The 20211-nt window shown below is 37.7% G+C and overlaps 2 protein-coding genes across 4 annotated transcripts in view; one reads left to right on the plus strand and one right to left on the minus strand.

Annotated features, from left to right (window-relative positions):
* Nucleotides 1-36: 36 nt before the first annotated feature.
* On the minus strand, nt 37-4089 carry Ufd1 (ubiquitin fusion-degradation 1-like). 2 transcript variants are annotated; one of them, XM_034971738.2, is made up of 7 exons: nt 3943-4089; nt 3748-3865; nt 2900-3054; nt 2297-2426; nt 1649-1791; nt 704-922; nt 37-532 (listed from the first exon to the last, which is right to left on the minus strand). In XM_034971738.2, the coding sequence occupies exons 1-7, from the start codon at nt 3943-3945 to the stop codon at nt 368-370; spliced, it is 933 nt and encodes a 310-aa protein (XP_034827629.1). In that variant the 5' UTR covers nt 3946-4089; the 3' UTR covers nt 37-367. The 2 variants fall into 2 exon arrangements, with proteins under 2 accessions (XP_034827629.1, XP_069357209.1); XM_069501108.1 differs by having other exon boundaries at nt 3935-4024.
* A 469-nt stretch (nt 4090-4558) lies between these two features.
* The window catches only part of Chc (clathrin heavy chain), a 31033-nt gene continuing 15380 nt past the window's right edge, over nt 4559-20211 (plus strand). The window contains exons 1-13 of one of the 2 annotated variants that reach the window (XM_034971712.2): nt 4559-4699; nt 4844-4953; nt 7652-7877; nt 11688-11945; nt 13129-13317; nt 13806-14060; nt 14536-14732; nt 15496-15676; nt 16502-16695; nt 17006-17232; nt 17532-17703; nt 18174-18452; nt 19427-19645. In XM_034971712.2, the coding sequence (XP_034827603.1) occupies nt 4912-4953; nt 7652-7877; nt 11688-11945; nt 13129-13317; nt 13806-14060; nt 14536-14732; nt 15496-15676; nt 16502-16695; nt 17006-17232; nt 17532-17703; nt 18174-18452; nt 19427-19645 (2439 nt within the window). In that variant the 5' untranslated portion in view covers nt 4559-4699; nt 4844-4911. The remainder of the gene's footprint in view (nt 4700-4843; nt 4954-7651; nt 7878-11687; nt 11946-13128; nt 13318-13805; nt 14061-14535; nt 14733-15495; nt 15677-16501; nt 16696-17005; nt 17233-17531; nt 17704-18173; nt 18453-19426; nt 19646-20211) is intronic. The other variant, XM_034971713.2, reaches the window with a different exon arrangement.

Below are 20211 nucleotides of genomic sequence, written 5' to 3' on the forward strand. Positions count from 1 at the left end.
TTAACAAAAATTCTTTGATCTTTCAAAAACAAGATATGCAGTCCCATATAAAATCTAATAGGAATTTGCTTCATGTTTATTGCAGAACTAATCAAATCTAGCAAAAACACACTATCCAACAAATCACTGTAATCCTTATCACACTTCACTTGTTTGTTTTTGAAATTTTTAAAAAGACTAATATCTTGAAACAAGTTCCCACTATTTTTTTCACTATATTTAGAACTATTTAAAATAAGTGTACAATCGAGGGTGAGCACAAATTTTTCACTAACACTTTTTGCCAACTCTTAACATACCTTGAACTTTACTGATTTAAGCAATAATACAATAAAACTTATAGTTAGTTTCCAGTACAAAAAGTTACTCAGTTCTTAGGTTTGGCGGTTCTTAGGGTGAAGCCTTCACCCTTAAATGCTTGGAATGGTTCTTCTGGTGGAGTTTCTTCCTTTGCACTGGCTGGTCGGGAATTCCTAATGAACCTCAATGTGCCAATCACATAATCATAGTCAGGTATTCCTCGAACGTAAGGCTGTAAAATAAAACATACCCTTCAGTATTAAATCTTTAAAAAAAACTGGCCAAGTACGAGTCGGACTCGGACACCGAGGGTTCCGTACTACAGAAGTAAAACGGTAAGAATCACTTTTGTTTGTAAAGGTTTATTGTTAACATCAAAAAAACTATACAAACAAATACTTACTTGTCTGGAACTGCCCGCCTGCGGCTCGGAGTCACTCTCACTGGTGAGTTTCTTCTTCTTCCCGTCCAGCCTGTTGCCCTCTCCGCTGAAGGCCACAAAGCCCGCGGGCTCCGGCATCATCGTCGCCGGGTCTTCCTCCATACCGGTCATCTCTGAACTGCCTGTGCCTCGCGTTATGTGTTCGTCCTCTTTGTAGCCAACTGGTGGTGCAAACTCCACCTGGTTAATACAAATATGTAAATGAATAATGTGTTCTATTATTACGAATTTAAAGGTTTTTATAGCAAAGTCTTTGTTTCTCCAGCTTTAGGTGCAGCTTGCAAAGCGACAGCTTTCAATCATTTGATTAGAAACCTCATCATAATACCAACAGAATAAGAAATGGATAAAGTCAAAGTTAAATCATTTATTCAAATAGGGTCTTGGTCTGTAGTAATAAAATGAAGTGATTTTTTGTACAGTGGTATGTACAGCGGGTTTACGGGGAATGATTTTATAAAATATTTTTTATTTATTTTTAACATGAACGTTACGCTGTACAAAAGGTGACGTCACGATCCATAAAGCACAATTTTGTTAAATTTTTTAACATAAAAATAGAGCACATTTCTGCGGGAAAATATTTTTTATGTTAAAGAATTTAAAAATATTTGTCGTTTACGCCATGTGACGTCATTAATCGCTTTCCGTACAGCATGGAGCAGGCATGTGCCTAGTTTGCCTTAGGAATAATCCGCCTCTCCTATCATGTCATAATATGATAGTAGAAATATAACATCTCTAGCTCATAGACAAAATAAGTTACATGGTATTATAGTTTTGTACAGCTTGTCATAAATATTCTCAGGTGCAGTGCAAGTGGTGAAGCAAAGCACATGGAGGTTAAACTTACGTACAACTTAATATCAACTTGTTCATCGTTTGTGATGCATACAGTGTACTTACGTTCATATCACATTCAATAATAATGACAGCATTGCCTGGCTTAGTCTCCAATACACATAACTCATACACCTTAGAATTGTACTTGATAGCTATCACATCTCCCGTGGTTAGACATGAGAAGTTTCTTAAACAGTTTTCCAGCACTGAAAACAGAAACATTTTTAAAAATCATATATTTACTTATAAGTTTATTAAAATCATCTTATCTTTCTATATTATGAAATAAGGACAAGTTTTGAAGAACACTTGCTTTGCTTGTGTCTAATGCTTGCTAAGTCTATACTTATCCATACTTCTATACTAATATTATAAATGCGAAAGTGTGTCTGTCTGTCTGCTACATTTTCACGGCCCATCCGTTAACCAGATTTCAAAGAAATTTAGTACAGAGATAGCTTAATGCATCCTAGGGAAAGGCTACTTTTGATCCCAGAAAATAGAGTTCCCACAATGACAACGAATCCGACCAACTATCGTTGGCGATAGTATTGCCGTGCCCAGGGGAGATTGGTCTATAAGAATTGTTTGTACCTACCGAATTTGGTGGTACAGCGAAACTATCGCCGCAATTCTCTCATCTGTGGAGATGGCGCCTTAGACGTAGCCGACCGTTGTACGTGAAAACGTTTTGAATAAAAAAAAACTAACCTGCTTTTGGATTAGTGATATCAAGAAAGTCTTCAGAGAGTGGTTGAAATTTGGAGAATGTGGCCACTGGTAGCGATACACTCTCTATCTGTATCAGGGCACCTTCTTCAAGGACCAGGTTTGCCATCATCTGGTCAGATAAAATAACTGTTATAATGACCCAAAGCATGAGTTATGCTATTTGTAGCATAAAGAGTTTATTACAACTATTGGTTTGGTTTAAATTGGATAAAAAAAGCTGTGATAGCCTAGTAGGATGTCCATCTCCTAATCGGAGGTTGGTATCCCAGGCATGTACCTATAACTTTTCAGTTATGTATGTTTTAAGTAATTAAATATTGCTTGCTTGAACGTGGAAGGAAAATATCGTGGGGAAACCTGATGCCTGAGAGTACTCCATAATGTTCTCAAAGGTGTGTGAAATCTGCCAATCCACTATTTGACCTGCATGGTAGACTATGGCCAAAACCCTTCTCACTCTGAGAGGAGACCCATGCTGTGTCGTCAGACGGGTGATGGGTTGATCATGATGATGATGATGATTGGTTTTTGAGACTAAATAATCGTTACCATATTATTATTTTAAAATAGTCAAATACAAACCCAGTGTGGTAAATACACATATCCCTCATCAGCTACAAACTCTAAGACTCCACAGTGTGTTATTCTTTTAGTTTTTTTATTTGTGAGCTTGAATATCATCGGGTATTCTATGTTTAACCTTGTTAAGAGCTCCAGTGCAGATGGTGGCATTATAACTGTAATGTTATGATAATATTAATATGATTTAAGTGATATTTCATACAATAACAAAAACACCACTGTTAATAGACCAGTCCACTCACAGACTTGGAATAGCTAGAGCTGGGAATGTTCATTAACTAATATGAAAACCAACCATGCCTATATTTTCAGCAAATACAAGATAAACTTAGAATGCATCTTTACTATGTATTTAGAAATTACTGGCTAGCTTTAAGGCGCTGGAGTGGTTCTAATCAAAGTACTTACTAAATTCATAATAAATTTCTTCACGATTTTTCCTCCGACAATTTTATTAGCTTTTTAAAATATTAAGATTTAAAATAGACAGCAAGCTGGTTATTTAAAACCTAATCTACAATATTACTGTTGGGAAAAATAAATCTCTCCCTTTTGAAAAGGGTAAACCTTTGAAATAGTAACCAATTAAATTCTGATTGAACAATACATATTAAATTAATGATACCCACAACTTACAACTGTGTGGATTTCAAGATTTTTAAAAATCCTGTGAGAAGTCTGATTTTCAAGATAATTATCCTATACCTACGGGATGCAAGCTATCTCGGAACCAAATTACATCAAAATCGGTTAAGCAGATGGACCATGAAAAGTTAAGAGACAGACACTTTTACATAGGTAGTTATGGTTATTATGGATTATTGAACCAGTAGGTACAGCTTTCTTACTCTTTCCTCCTCTTTCGACATCTTGCCGTTCATTCCCAGGCATCATAGAAACCGAGAAACATCTAAAAGTCATGATAAAAGGCCTCATCTCGTTAAACATGTTGAATCCAAACTGAAACTGAACAAACGCAAATAAAATAAAACCAAGGTTTATTAAACCAATGAGCTATTCAGAATATTATTTAACTAACGTACCATTTTGTTAGATTTTTATTTTTAACAAAGGAAAGAATGAAAATAATTGCAATTCATTTACAAAATAATCAACCATCGACCAGAAAAAACATGCACAAAACAACCATAGAAAACTAGGAAAACTACCAAGAACTTGGATGACCTAGAACCATCAATAACCAAACGCAATCGACACAGACCAAGTTCAACATATATTTTTTTGTCTTTTAATTTTCCGACGTTAACCACAGACGAAAAGCTTAATGCGAATTTTCACAAAATGTGATTGTTTTGGTAATAATCACTAATCAGTAGGTAATGATATAACAAAGATCAAACGATCCAATTTCATTAGTGTAACCATTGATGTTGGAATCCCCCTCTACATTCAGTATTTATAATTCTAGGAGTGTAACCATGGTCCGACCCAAGTAATGTTCAAGTACGACGTCGTCACCACACACTGAGCTGACAATAGGTATTTCATTTATAATATTTCGTTCGGTAATCATTCATCCAAGGGTTCGTTGATATTATGCTTTCTTGACGATTCTACGATTATGCAGATAAGTGTGCAGATATTATAATCTGTGGAAGTATGGAATATTTCCATCCTTTTCTTCCACAGAATCGTTCATTTTCATACATCATCAATCGTCATTTCATTCATATTTCATTTGTGTATGTGGCAGCCGCGGGTGCAATTCGTCATTTTTCTATACAAATAAAAAAATATTAATCGATTCATTTTTCTTCATGTAGAAATTAAATTGGAATAGTGAGTAGAAACAGCAGAGTACAGCTATTTTTTTTGTGTTCCGGTCGTTGATCATTTCCTTTCAAACATGAATGAACGCCATGTTGATTGTCAAAGGTGTCGTATCGGAAAAACAGTGAATTGAAATAATTGTGTTAATTTCAGACCCCGCGATATAAGACGGTCGCTCGTAAGCTTATTTGGATTAGTTAGAGCAGAGAAAGTTAGCAATCATGGCTCAAGTGTTGCCGATACGCTTCCAGGAGCATTTACAGGTGAGTACGCCCATCGAATTTTAATAGTTTTGCTTGGCTAAATAGTGGGTGGTTCAGAGGGATGTATTATCAGTTTTTATCAGAAGGGCGTGTTATTTAGTTTTAATTTTGTGGTGAAAGTAAGAGGCAACTGTAGAAATGACATTGCGCAATTACGATGACAGAAACACCCCCTGCTCCCAGAGCACGGAAGCGCCGGGTATTGATTTGCTCCATATTTCCTGGATCATATGATTTGCGATTTAATGAAAACCGGCCCTGTTCCAACATTTTTACGTTTAGTTTTTACAATATCAACATCAATTTGCTATGCACAATTTTTTTTGTAACTACCTGCCAGTTTTAATAATGAATTGTTGAACATAGGGTTCAGTTCCATGATTAACCACAGTGTTAATTAAATTTAAGTGGAGCTTACCTTCTAGACATTTAACTGAGACATTAAATTAAATAATGGCTTAATGCCTTGAATTACAAGCACTAAGCAAATTATATAAGGTGACAAAAGGAAATACAGTTGCTTTCATACTTAAGTATGTACAAGTAAGTAGTACTCATTCAACAACTGAAATTGTGAAAAATAACTCATCTTATTGGAATTTATTAAGTACCTACTTTAAATTTAACAATATTACCTCTTACTTTACAACTTTTCTGCCCCTGTAATATTAGTTTTCTGATAAAGGGCCATTGCTCTTATTTCTTATCAATATGAGACTAATCTGATATTGTAACCAGGCAAATATTTCAAGTTCATTGTATTAAAAATTATGTAAAATAAAACAATTTATTTGTTGTATTAGTACTTCTGGTATGAACAGTAGAGAAAGTTACTTAATAGAAAGAGAAACTTAATAGACTTAATATTGGCAGTTGTCTTTAGATTGAATATCAGAATATTCATCAATCTTTATTAGTTATGAATAAAAATATACTGTGAAATTTACTTTTATTTATGTATAGTTAAAATACTTAATTGGATTTTAAAAGAGTAGCTAAAAACCTTGCGCACTTTAAGCTTTTTAGTTAAAGGATGGCAGTATAGCCTACATACACCCTTCTCATTCTGAGAAGAGACCCATACTCAGTATTTGCCGGCGGCGATGGGTTGATGATGATGATGATGATTTAAAAAAGTGAAATTGCATGCAATTTACCTACTGTATAAACATACATTTGTTTCATATACATGCATTTTTGTATGTATGTAGTTTGCAGCCACCCCATTGCTCCTGCTGCACATTACATATTGGAAAATCAGATACACAATCTACTTACTTGCCACCAGCTAAAGGCATGCTTTTTAACATAAACACTTTAGAGTAGCTGGTACCTGCAAAGAGCTTGTATGCCATTGTGACAAGGCATGTGTTTTCAAAGCATTAGGGAATTGGGTATTTGACTATATCAAAAATAAATTATTTCTCAGTGATTATTAAATAGAGGATCTTCCAAAATACGTTAAATCCACGTCCTTTGTTAGTTTTAAGTGTAATAACCATTTTAAATTATCGATTATACAAAAAAAGTACGGCATTATGATGTGACGTCACATTCTAGTATTTCATAGAATCTCGCATACTAAGTGTGCGTTTTGACGTTTGATAAAAAGTTACTGATTTGAAAAGTATTAGTAAGTACCACTTTTAGGCAGGCAGATACTTCTCTAATGGCATGTATATCCCCAAACTCAGTTGCCTCATGCCTGTTGCGTGTTATATAGACCAGGGACTATAAAAACCAGTTATTAAAAATTTATAGTTGTAAATTTTGTCTTTAATCATGAAATGCTAAGAAAATAACCCTACATGGCACTTTGCCAAGGAGATTGCAGTCTTTGATGAAAAAATCACCTTTGTTGAAGCTCAAGATGACAATGGCTATTATCTTAAGTAGCCTGAATGCAAAGTTAAATTTGATTATTAAAACAATAGCTTTGATGCATAAGCAAAACCAAAAGGATGATAATGCAGCTTATTTGGTTTATACACAATCTCTAAAGTAAAATTACAGGTCCAAATGTAATGCGTCCTTTCACGTCTGTCGCGTACTATAGTTATACAACCTAATATAACCTCAAGCCTCAATAGCTCTAGGGTGAAGCTGCAGACTGAAATCCTGTAGGTTCAGATCCCACCCATTTCACTATTGTCTCACGAACTTCTAGGAGTAGCTTTCATACTAAAGTAACATTAGATAATGGTTAACCGGATACGTCAGGCTTACAACCTGAAGATTAACCGGGCCTTCGTGGGCGCACTAACGATACTTTCGCACTACGAGAGACAACACAAACTACCCTCAACAATCATTATACCAACCCTCACTAATTATGAGTCATGACACCAACGTCTACTATGCGAATAGACAACCCTAACCAACCCTACCTAGATCGCCTCCACATCACCCCTTATAGCCAGACTCCCAGACCAACCATCTAACCTAACTACCTCAACCAACTATAACTAGTCCAACCAACAAGAACCACGTTAGGTAAATTCTAAAATCTACAGTACGCTACACCATGTCTACTGAGAAGTGCCACTGGCAAGAGCCAGACCAATAATCAATCGTTTTGCACAGCTCAATCGATTACTTTGCTCATTGAGCAATTTTCAATGAGCAAAGTGTTTACAACTAAAAGACGGCACTGCCGTCAAGTAAAATATTTCAATAAATATTAATATTTTTGTTGCAGCTCACCAACATCGGAATAAATCCCGCCTCCATTTCGTTCAACACACTCACAATGGAGTCGGACAAGTTCATCTGCGTCCGCGAAAAGGTTGGCGAGACATCCGAGGTGGTCATCATTGATATGGCTGACCCCACTAACCCCATCAGAAGGCCGATCAGTGCAGACTCTGCCATCATGAACCCAGCCAGCAAGGTCATCGCACTCAAAGGCAAAGCTGGGGTAGAAGGTAAGCCATCTTTATAGTTTCTCAGCATTTTTGACAAAATCAGTTGAGTGGATGGGCTGTGAAAAGGTAGCAGAGACAGGCAGACAGTCGTATTCTTAGTATGGATTATCAGTACCCTTATTATAAAGGCGAAAGTGTGTTTGTTTGTTGGTTTATTGGTTTGGTAGTTTGTCCTTCAATTACGTCGCAACGCAACTGATGGACGTGATTTTTTGCATAGGTACCTGGAGAGTGATATAGGCTACTTTTTATCCCGGAAAATCAAAGAGTTCCCACAGGATTTTTAAAAACCTAATTCCATGCGGATGAAGTCCCAGGCATCAGCTAGTAATTAAATAAATAAATAAATAAATAAAAATATAAATTTAAATTTTATTACATGGATACTGTATAATACACAATATGATAAAGTGGTTCGTTCTATCAGGAATCATAAATGAGCATAAAGTATAGTCTGCAACAGGTTGAGATGGCAATCGGGGTATGAGGCGGGGGTTGTGCGGGTTGTTCCCTCCCCGATTGCCATTTCAACATGTCGCGCACTATACACTGTTACGTATATTGGCCAAGTTCATTAAGATGCTTCCAAAATCCCGATAAACCGTATCAATAAAGTAGAACGCCGGCAAAGAGCCAAGCCCAAAGACGGTGGGATAATGCGCCAATTTTTGCACTTGCCCGTGTACGAAACCACAAATTGGGACATCGTGTACATAGGCTAAATAGTTGCTACATAGGGTAAAGGCTTCTATAATAATTGCCATATCAACTATTTTTCTTTTAAATCGTAGGATATATATTATGTGAACTGTTTCCATGAAAATGCGCATTCCATGCGTAAATACATGTATGGTGAGCAGTTGGACCTATTTCCACTGCAATTACACTTGTCGATTTTTTGGGTAAATTCTTACCAGAGGCAGACTAGGCACGTGCCTAGGGGCGCGGGCTTACGCAGGGGCGCGCGCGATCATGTAGATTGTAGAGTTCCATTACCTGACCTATCTAATTATCCCTTCTAATATTATCTTGGAGTGACCGAAACTACCTCTTCTTTAATATAGCAGTTTCATGACGTGATGTTCTTCACTCGTTCACATAAATAGTATTACCTATATATATATAGGTATAATAGCCTACCAGCAATGCAATGAGACGATTTCTCGTTCTTACGAAGTTAATTAGTAAAATTTTTGATATGGCTGTTAGAGGGGCGGCGCCTATATGAGATGCTTGCGTAGGGAACTCTCGACATTTAATCCGCCTCTGATTCGTACTATCTTTAACATTGCATTGCAACTTAATGCATTGCATAAAGGTTGAATATGACACCATATGTCATCTAAATGGTCCCCTAAAGAAGCTCCCATATTGACTATGAATTCCAGTGTATAAAGACTAACTTAAAGACAAGGATACATAAAAAATGCGTTTTCACCACACTTATAATATGATGTTGGTACCATCACGTATATACACCAGTTGAGATCTCACAGCAACCCATAGTGCTAAAGCAGTATCATCGAATAAAAAAGTCATTGTCTGACCGAGATTTGGCATACTTTAGTGACCTTTAAGATGTGATGGGTCATAATGTTAACATAATATTATCATTACAAGATCATTACACTGTGGTATTAATTTAATTATAAACAGGCTTAGGAAGATAAGTTAGTTGATAAGCATATCTATATTCTACGATACATAAAGTGTGACTAAACTTTACCTGAATGAATAACTAAAAACTGCCATCTTAGCAAGTATCTCAAATAGTGCGAAAGTGTGTTTGTTTATTGGTTTATCCTTCAAACACGCCGACCGACGCGCGACGCACGCCGCAACGGAGCAACCGATCTGCGTGATTTTTGCATGGATAAATATATCCTCTAAAATGGATTTTAATGCAGTTATAATTTTTTTAACATTTCACAAAGAAGATTCATGTAGCTACATAGCACATTCAGTTCACAAGCATCTGGGCGAATGTTTATATGTGAGTGTGTGTGTGTGCGTGTATGTTTGTTCCACTTTCACGCCAAAACGAACGGATTTGGAATGGAGATTAACACATATAAGCTACTTTTTATTCCGGAAAATCAATGAGTTCCCAAAAACTAAATCTACGCGTATATGAACTCGCGGGCATCAGCTAGTAAAAGATAAGTCTTCATACGAAAATCCATTCTGCTGAAACATCTTAAACATATTGTACTGATGTTTAATTTGTTAGATACATATTATGATAGACTGTATTGGATTTAATTTGTGGATAAAATAAAGGGGAGATTAATATTAAGTAGGTACGTAGTTATTCAGTACGTAATAACACTCCTTTGCGTTGTGCAGTTGTGTAAAAAGACCTGTTAAGTATCCAATCCATCAGCTCGCATGAATCCACTTCTGGACATAATTCCTATGTAATCACCTAGGTATTTTTCATTAAGTTTTTGTCTAGGGCATGTTATATTAATTCATTCATTTATTTATGCTTTATGCGTATTTTATGATTACGTCACGCATAACGCCATCCACGTGCGTCGAGTCACTTGGCAATGAGTCATCTTTCCATATTATTGAGATTTTATATTCTTGACATAAAATTTTGGACGACAAAATTTACGAAACTGCTAATTAAAAAAAAACGTTTCGCGTCATTGATCGTGGATGTTATGTTGACGCCCCTTCTCTATATTCGAGTGTTTTTGTTTATCTTATCATGAACCAACGATGTGTATAAAATATTTCATATGAAAAATTGTCTACGACACAGTTGTTTTTGGCCATAATTTACTATTTTGCTATTGAATAGCTCTATTATACTTGAACGAAGTAATAATTTATCAAGCTTGGGACGAAAAGTAGGAAATAAATTAAATTTTTGACTACATTTTCCAGTGCTAAAGTTTTAAAAGAAGAGCAATTGTGTAGGCTAATTTTTGGTCGTATCAAGTATACCATTACTAATTCCTGCTAAGTGACGTTATACACGCAGCCCTTGGCTGTAATTAATTGCCCCTTTGAGTAACGTCCTGTGAAATGTGAGGCTTCTTTTATCTGAAATAAGAATTTCAGTACAAAAACACCTGTTTAAATGCTTATTTTATTCACGCCCCCATTTCCTCGAATCATTGCTCGTTTAGGTGATATTTTATATTATTTAAGACAGAGAAAGAGTTTTTTTGCAATATATTATTATTAGGTTACAAATAAAATAGGGATAACCTAAGTTAAATGTTGTATAGAAGCAGGCGTTATTTTGCGGAAGTCCACAGATAAATCTGCTGCTTGCAATGCTCAGTGGCTGGCTTTTCCTGCAAGTTTAGCAGGAGGAAGGCGGGCGGTGCATATCTCATGTTGCATGTTGCACCATACAGATTCGTCTGTTTCTGCGGATTATAGCAAGTTAAGCTTTTGGGTTGGTATTAGAAAGATTGAAAACATAAAAAAAAATCTAAAACGTTTCGTAATATTCAATAAGGGGGCGAGTTATTTATAGACGAATAAATAATGTGATATACTATGCACTTGTACGGATTTATCTGTTCTTGATGTGTAATTATGTCAATAACCCCTTAAGACTGTACGGACTAAGCATCTGCCTAGAGATAACTTAGCGAACAACAATATATATCTCAGCGAAATGAGGATGTCAGTGATTTCGCGAATTTCCTAGGGATATCATGAAATCCCGGAAGAAGGTGAATACTCCAATGTAGGTATTAATTTACACTTGTACAAAAAATTCTTATGTACAAGTGTAAATTAAAAAAAATCAATCACCCCTGACAGGTGTTTATTCTGTTGTCTCAGCAGCGCAAAAGACCCTCCAAATATTCAACATCGAGATGAAATCCAAGATGAAGGCGCACACGATGACGGAAGACGTGGTGTTCTGGAAGTGGATATCGCCGAACACTCTCGCCTTGGTGACGAAGTTGTCTGTCTACCACTGGTCCATGGAGGGAGACTCCACACCGGTCAAGATGTTCGACAGGCATTCATCGCTCGCCGAGTGCCAGATCATCAACTATAGGACTGATCCAAAGCAGCAATGGTTACTGTTAGTGGGTTAGTATTAAACACAATTTATTTACAGTTGGTGTCCCGAAAAAAGATGTAACTTTTGTAGATTCACATGATTTTTCACTTATCACCTCAGTATCAGTGTCACCTCAGTGACAGTGGCGTAGGTGTCTATGTATAGTACGCGACAGGTCGAGATGGCAATCGGGGTGGGAACACCCCGCACACCCGCACAGCCCTCGCGCTAACTCGGTGCGGGACAGCGGGGGTATGCCGGGCGTCCCCACGCCTCGTACCCCGATTGCCATCTCAACCTGTTGCGGACTATAAATGCGTGCTTGGTCCGTCCGTCGTTTCGCAAATATATTATTTTTGTTGTTTTGTAACATTTTTTAGTTTTGTTCTATGTAATTAATTTTGCTAAGTTGATTGGAAATAAATTATATACTTCAAGAAAACCATCTCAAGTGGTATGACCATGTAGCTCAGAACCACGAAATATTGAAACGTTTGCAGTATTCAAGGTACAAATAGCGGCCGCTATAAAGCGCTGTTGACATTTTAAGTGCTGATGAGAGGCAATTTACTTTGAAATCGGTTTCTTTAGATGAGGTATGCTTAAGAAAGTTAACCTGAAAACCTTTTTGATCATATAAGTACAAACTTATTATATGTTGCCGGTCTTCTAAAAAATATCTGAAAAATTAGTTCACACCCACTATTGCACACTTATTTTTGATTGGACTTGTGAGAAAGCCAACGTGGAAGCGTCTCAAAATGCCGCATGCTTGCTCACAATGCTTTAAAATTACACGAATAATAATACATTCAAAGCAGACGCTAATTTTATTAGATTTGTATGGATCTAATATATCTTGTACCTGAGCGGAGCGGAGAAATGTGTTCAGTTGATCAGATTTTTCAAAGATGACTTGATAATTTTTATCTGGGCACGATTGCGGTAGAATTACACCAGCTACAATGTAACGATCGCAGTCATCTCTGATTGGTTGACGTTCATCCACTATTGGTTACAATGTATTGTTGGAACACAAATACCATAAATTCAGCCAATCACAACAATTGCGATTGTAATAATGATTGATGCCAGTTTTCCGCAATCGACCAGTGCTCGACTGAACATATCTCTCTGCTCCACTCAAGAGATAACCGACCCTCGCTAAGTCAGACAGAAATCCATGAAATTTATATAAGCCATCGTTTTTAGGAATTTCGGCGCAACAAAATCGCGTAGTAGGTGCAATGCAGCTATACTCTGTGGAGCGCAAGTGCTCACAGCCCATCGAAGGACACGCCGCGTCGTTTGCGACCTTCAAGGCGGAGGGAAATGCCGAACCCTCCACGCTGTTCTGCTTCGCTGTGAGGACGGCCCAGGGCGGCAAACTTCATATTATTGGTAAGGAATAAGGAACTATTTATTATTTTAGTTTTACCGAGGGAGTGGGCTAGTTAAATTACTCTTAACACATATTTGACGTCGCTAAAGTCACAGTTGAAAATTAACGCCCTACTTTGTAGGTGTGCTCGCGTATAAATGACGCAGTACATTGCACTGAGTTGTACACCCATTCTAGGTAAAACATCTAGAATATGTGTATATAAGAATTATCCTACAAGTGCAAGACTTAAACGTCACCCTAAATATTTTTACGAGATAGTCCCACAATTCAATAATGATTCTCTTCATCTTGCAAAACGAAACTTCGTCAATCTTTATTGAGGATTGAAGGAACAGAAAATTATCCAGATATGTATGCCATGTAAACATCAGTCATCACAATAAATGGGGTAGATTAACCGTCAGTCACACTAGTGACTGGCAAAACTAACAACAGAACCTAGCATCTAATAAGCGTCCTAAAACTATGCTCTATTATTTGACAGAGGTTGGCCAAACCCCAGCCGGCAACCAGCCATTCCCCAAAAAGGCAGTAGACGTATTCTTCCCCGCCGAGGCGCAGAACGACTTCCCAGTGGCGATGCAGGTGTCGCCCAAGTACGATGTGATCTACCTTATCACCAAGTACGGCTACATACACATGTACGACATCGAAACCGGGACGTGTATCTACATGAACCGCATCTCTTCCGATACCATATTCGTGACCGCTCCACACGAGGCCACTGGAGGAATTATTGGTGAGATGTCCAAAGTTTATTATTATTGAAAGTTGACGTGGTAACTCAATAGTTTGATTGGTTTTCTCCGCTCTACCCTGCCAATTCCAATAGATGACGCGACGCCTAAAGGCGGAAACAAACTATGGGACGTGTCCGTAAGCCGCGGCTGGCAGCCGCGACAGATATACGATCGGGCATCCGAGTGCTCAAGTTATTTGCGACTTACGTTCAATAGTTTGCACAGTTCAGTGTATATTTTACTATCCAGATACCTATAAGTTGCGGCAGTCAGCCGTGTCCGATAATTTGTTTCCGCCTTTACAGTAAATTTTTTTGTCACAACTACACACAATCTGCTGTCCGAGACAGACCAATTTCGATATTGAAGTTAGAAAGTTTTTCCTAAGTATTCAATGTAATTTTGCCAATAAATATAAACTTTAGTCTTTTTGTATGAAGAGGTGTCAACTTTATACCGTCAAAATTCCAACAGGCGTAAACCGAAAAGGCCAAGTTCTGTCAGTGACGGTGGAAGAGGACTCCATAGTGCCGTACATCAACACGGTGCTACAGAACCCCGAGCTGGCGCTGCGCCTCGCCGTGAGGAACAACTTGGCTGGTGCCGAGGAGCTGTTTGTTAGGAAGTTCAACATGCTCTTCACTAACGGCCAGTACGGAGAGGCGGCTAAAGTGAGTGTATACCATTTTTTTAATCAAAATTGTTTTCAGTTATTTTTTTAAGTCCCCAAAGCTTCGTGCAGTTATTTGCAGCATCAGGATTGAGGAGTTGCGACCCGAAGATCAATGATAGTCTGTACTCAGTACCCACAATATCAATTCACCATCAACAGTTCCTGAATCCAACTTAGATACAACTTAGATAGGCAGTACCAAAAAAAATTATGGAACAGTGTCGCAAATTTCTCCAAGTTAATAAATTACGCAAATTGGTTCAGAAATCTCTAAAAAATCGGTGTACATACGCGTAACGATAATTACATGCCGAATTGAAAGCCTCCTTTTTAGAACTCGGTTAAAAATACATCGATAAACTCATAATTGTCCCAAAAAAACAAACATACAAATAAGGTATAATTATTGTTCTAATTTTCTAGATACAATTTTGTTATTTCTCTACGTAACATACATAGTTTGTTTACAATTTTACTTATACCACTAAAACTTCAGTAAATATTGATTAATGCTTTATGCTAACAACGTTTTCAGTTGGGTTCTAGGATTGTCTTACTGAAATGAAAATACTTTTATTCAAGTAAACTTTCACAATTACTTTTGAATCGTCGGATGCATCTACAACTGGTTTGGAATGCCTTTCCTACCGAGAAGAACCAGCAAAAAACTCGGCGGTTGCTCGTCTGGTTACTGTTACTGGACCTATGTAAATGAACTTTGAAAAGGGTGTAAAATTATCTTAAATTTTTTGTTTTGGTAGGTGGCAGCTATGGCCCCGCGCGGCATCCTGCGCACGCCGCAAACCATCCAGCGCTTCCAGCAGGTGCCCACGCAGCCGGGCCAGACCTCCCCGCTGCTGCAGTACTTCGGCATCCTGCTGGACCAGGCGCAGCTAAACAAGTTCGAGTCGCTCGAGCTGTGCCGGCCCGTGCTCTTGCAGGGTGAGCTTGTAGCTAAGCATAGTTCATACTAATATTGATAAGGCGAAACTGACAAATGCTCATTACAGGGGTAGATTTCTGCTGCAGTACTTTGGCATTCTGCTGGACCAGGCTAAAGCTAAATTTAATTTAATTATGTACAATGTACATATTATTATTTTATAAACAACTTATATTCTTTAATTAACCCCTTTGGAAATGCGAAAGTAAGTTATCCTGCAAATTTGTAAATTTTGCAGAGATATGGATTTCTTCCCAGACCCTACAGTTACGCAGTATTGGTTCTATCATAAATTGGGTATTTGACTCAAAAAAAATTATTACTTTATTATAAACTAGAATAAAAATAATGACGTAAACTGAAAAAACTAATTAAATCGATCAAATAACAAAAAAGTTATAAGCGTTTATAGCATATTTTTGATTAGACAGAGATAGCGATACAGCAGTTTGACGTCACACCTACTTATGACATAGTAGCTTCGTGCGGTTTCATACAAATTTTCGTTTTGCGAGAAAGGGATAGAAGACCCTCCCACTCCAAAATTAAAATGCCTGTAACTTTGTAAATCTTTGTTGGATTTTAAATTTTTTTTCAGTGTACGTCATTATTTTTATTGTAGTTTATAATAAAGTAATAATATTTATCAAATTCAAAAGTAGGCAAATACCCAATTCTGTACTGGAGATTACTATCCTGACTGTGGATTATTTTGTAACCTGTATTGATATCGCTATAAATTTATAGACAATTTTGTACCTTATGAAAAATATAGCAGTAAAAAAAATATTGCAAACAGTAGCTGAATTTTTCTTTCATTGCAGGTCGTAAACAACTCTTGGAGAAATGGCTCAAAGAGGAGAAGCTGGAGTGTTCGGAAGAGCTGGGAGACCTCGTCAAACAAGTGGACCTCACCCTCGCATTGTCTGTGTACTTGCGGGCCAATGTCGCCAGCAAAGTCATACAGTGCTTTGCTGAGACTGGCCAGTTCCAGAAAATTGTGCTCTATGCTAAGAAGGTAAGGTATAGTTTCCTTTCGTTTACTTATTTGTGTTAGGAAAGTGTTTAGTTCTTTACCTTTGGTCCTTCAAGCCTGATTTTGTGTTTGTTAGCTGAATAGTTGTTAGCTAGTTAGTCTTTTCATAAATTTTTGTGCTTCTTAATTTAAAATGTATTACATATTATTGAATTGTTTCCCCCTCACATTGCCACTTTGTAACATTGTGACAAGATAGAGGTGAAACATCATCCTGGATATTTCAAATAGGACGATTTCAGTGTCTTGCGTTGAGGAGAATTTCTTCTAAAAATGATGTTGCTCTTTGTAGGTGGGCTACACGCCCGACTACATCTATCTGCTGCGCTCGGTGATGCGCACCAACCCAGAGCAAGGTGCTGGCTTCGCGGGCATGTTGGTGGCGGAGGACCCTCCCCTGGCTGATATCCAGCAGATCGTGGACGTGTTCATGGAGCAGAACATGGTGCAGCAATGCACCGCCTTCCTGCTAGACGCGCTGAAGAACAACCGTCCTGAAGAGGGGCCTTTGCAGACTAGGTGAGGTTATCCTGTTTAGCTCTGGATGTGGGATGTGGGTCACACCCTCCTACATTTACCTGCTGCTTGAAAACATTCTATGATTTGTACTTGTATTTGTATTTATTTTTCGATTTAGACTTATACAAGCGCATACGAAAGTCAGATCGGCATAGTACAATACAATAATAAAATAAGTGTACAAATATGGCATAGAATCTAGATAATACTAGTGGCATAAAATGGCATAAAAATTACTAAGTTACCCAAGCACCTTGCTGTACACCTGTACGTGTCAAAGAATGTGTTATTGTTTGCAGGTTGCTGGAAATGAATCTGATGTCGGCGCCGCAAGTGGCAGACGCGATCCTCGGCAACGGCATGTTCACGCACTACGACCGCGCGCACGTGGCGCAGCTGTGCGAGAAGGCGGGCCTGCTGCAGCGCGCGCTCGAGCATTACACCGATCTGTACGACATCAAACGCGCTGTGGTGAGTAGTTGCCTAGTCCTAGAGGAGTCTTTAGGAAGTGAGTTGATTTTAATGGGTTTTTGCATCTGTATCACAATTTTTCCGAAAAAGTACTGGGTGGATTTTAATGTGTTTTTTGCATCAGTATCTCAATTTTCCCAAAAAAACTACTGGGTCAATTCTAATGGATGTTTTGCATCAGTATCACAATTTTCCCGAAAAGGGTCTACTTTAATGCATGTTTCGCATCAGATACACAAGTTTTCCAAAAATCTACTGGGTCGATTTTAATACGCTTTTGCATCAATCAATATGATTTTCGGCTTAATTACCAGGCCTATTTAGATGCGGTTTTTCGAATTACACATTATATTATTCTTAGGTATGCTTGGAAAGTTATAGGCGCTGTAGTTTGTAGTGAATTTTTAAACTTTTGTTTTCTGATTCTCTGTCTTGTTGCTGATTATTCATTTCAAATGTATTTTCTTCAGGTACACACCCACTTGCTATCAGCAGACTGGCTCGTCAGCTACTTCGGGACGCTTTCAGTGGAAGATTCCCTAGAGTGCCTCAAAGCAATGCTGCAAGCCAACATCCGCCAGAACTTGCAGATTTGCGTACAGATCGCGACCAAGTACCACGAGCAACTCACCACTAAGTCATTGATCGAGTTGTTTGAGAGCTTCAAGACTTATGAGGGTCTATTCTACTTCCTCGGCTCTATTGTCAACTTCAGTCAGGATTCGGAAGTTCACTTCAAGTACATTCAGGTATGTTGTAAATCTTATTTAAATGTCTTTTTCTTAGGTCACCTGTTTAAAGTAATATGAGAATTGTGTCATTCGCGTCCAATGCTTACTCGATGATTTCTTTAATTGGTTAGTAATAATAATAATAATAATAAATATTTATTTTTTTATTTTGCCAAATGTTGTCAAAAAATGTTGTGGTTGTTGTCAAAGTAAAATAATCCAAAAAAAAAATTGCAATTATTATGTAAGCTATTATTCTAAATGAAGTAATAGAAAGGGCAATTTTGGTCTAAATTAAATACTTGAGATAAAGAAAGAACAATTTTATTTTGATAAGGTTTAATACTATGAGTTTGATACTAAGATAGTAAAAACACCTTCAAGAGTAAAGCTTTGTTTTAGACCCCATTTGAAAATCATAAAAATGGTAATTGTGAGCCTACCATAAAAGATAGTAATATGTTATCGCGGACTTTTAGAGCTGTTTAATAAGAGGAACAATTCCACCGAATATTGTTTTCGTGTGACTTGTAACTATTTACGCAGCGCACACAACAGAAGCTCACAGATGAACCGATTGTTTTCACATTATTGCAATTTTCGTAGGGATCTCTAATTTTTTGAAAATAAAATATAGCCTATGTCACTCAGGAATAATGTAGGGACGTCTATCGGTTGATGATGATTGAAAATTATTTAAAAACTAGATGATGCCCGCGAATTCGTCCGCGTGGATTTAGGTTTTGAAAATCCCGTGGGAACTCTTTGATTTTCAGGAATAAAAAGTAGCCTATGTCCTTCCGCGGAACGCAAGCTATCACTGTACCAAATTTCGTCAAAATCGGTTGAACGGATGGGCCGTGAAAGGCTAACAGACAGACAGACAGACAGACGGACAGACAGACACACTTTCGCATTTATAATATTAGTATGGATTTCTTTGATTTCTAGGTTAAACACAATCATAAAAATAATTTGTTATGTTTACACAGGCCGCCTGCAAGACCGGTCAAATCAAAGAAGTCGAGCGCATATGTCGCGAGTCCAACTGCTACAACGCTGAGCGTGTCAAGAACTTCCTCAAAGAGGCCAAGTTGCCCGACCAGCTGCCTCTTATCATCGTTTGCGACAGATTCGACTTTGTGCACGACCTCGTGCTCTACTTGTATAGAAACAGTCTCCAGAAATACATCGAGATTTATGTGCAAAAGGTGAGTACATACGCTAACGCTGACTAACGCTTCAATAGCTGGTATGAGAGAAATGCATTTCTTTTTATAGTCCGCGACAGGTTGAGATGCCAATCGGGGCATGAGACAGGGGGAATCCCCCCAACACCCGCATGTGACCCGCGCTCGCCCGCACCGGATTAGCCGGGGGGCTGTGAGACTGCGAGGCGTTACCTCCGCGATTGCCATCTCCACCTATCGCGTACTATAGTTAATTTTGTTATTGGGTTAGAAAGAACTGAAACAAGAAACCATCTAGAAACTTATCAAGGTTTTTGATGTTCTTCGACTGGTAACTTTAGAAACACTGCTACGGAGATTATCAAAATATAATACAAAAGTCCCAACTCATCATTTTGCTCTGAGGAAATTTTCCCTTTATAATGTGCAGTACAAAACCTACGGCCAGATTTTTATTAATTCCGATGGGATAGGGAATAAAAAGGTTTTATGTTTTAGCCAAGCAAAGCCACAGGAGTAAACTTTGAATGTAATGGTGGATATAATTAAATTTATAACAAAAAATTATTTAAAACTTGCTGATGCCC

Source organism: Maniola hyperantus, chromosome 9, assembly GCF_902806685.2.
Source record: "Maniola hyperantus chromosome 9, iAphHyp1.2, whole genome shotgun sequence".
NCBI classification, from domain to species: Eukaryota; Metazoa; Arthropoda; class Insecta; order Lepidoptera; family Nymphalidae; genus Maniola; species Maniola hyperantus.

Excerpts from the sequence above, each read along its gene's own strand:
- Ufd1 (XM_034971738.2), bottom strand. Across the intron at positions 3,055-3,747 it reads TGTCGAAAGAGGAGGAAAGA|TTATAATGCCACCATCTGCA; the intron begins GTAAGAAAGCTG and ends ATAACATTACAG. Across the intron at positions 533-703 it reads AGGCGGGCAGTTCCAGACAA|CCTTACGTTCGAGGAATACC; the intron begins GTAAGTATTTGT and ends TTTATTTTACAG.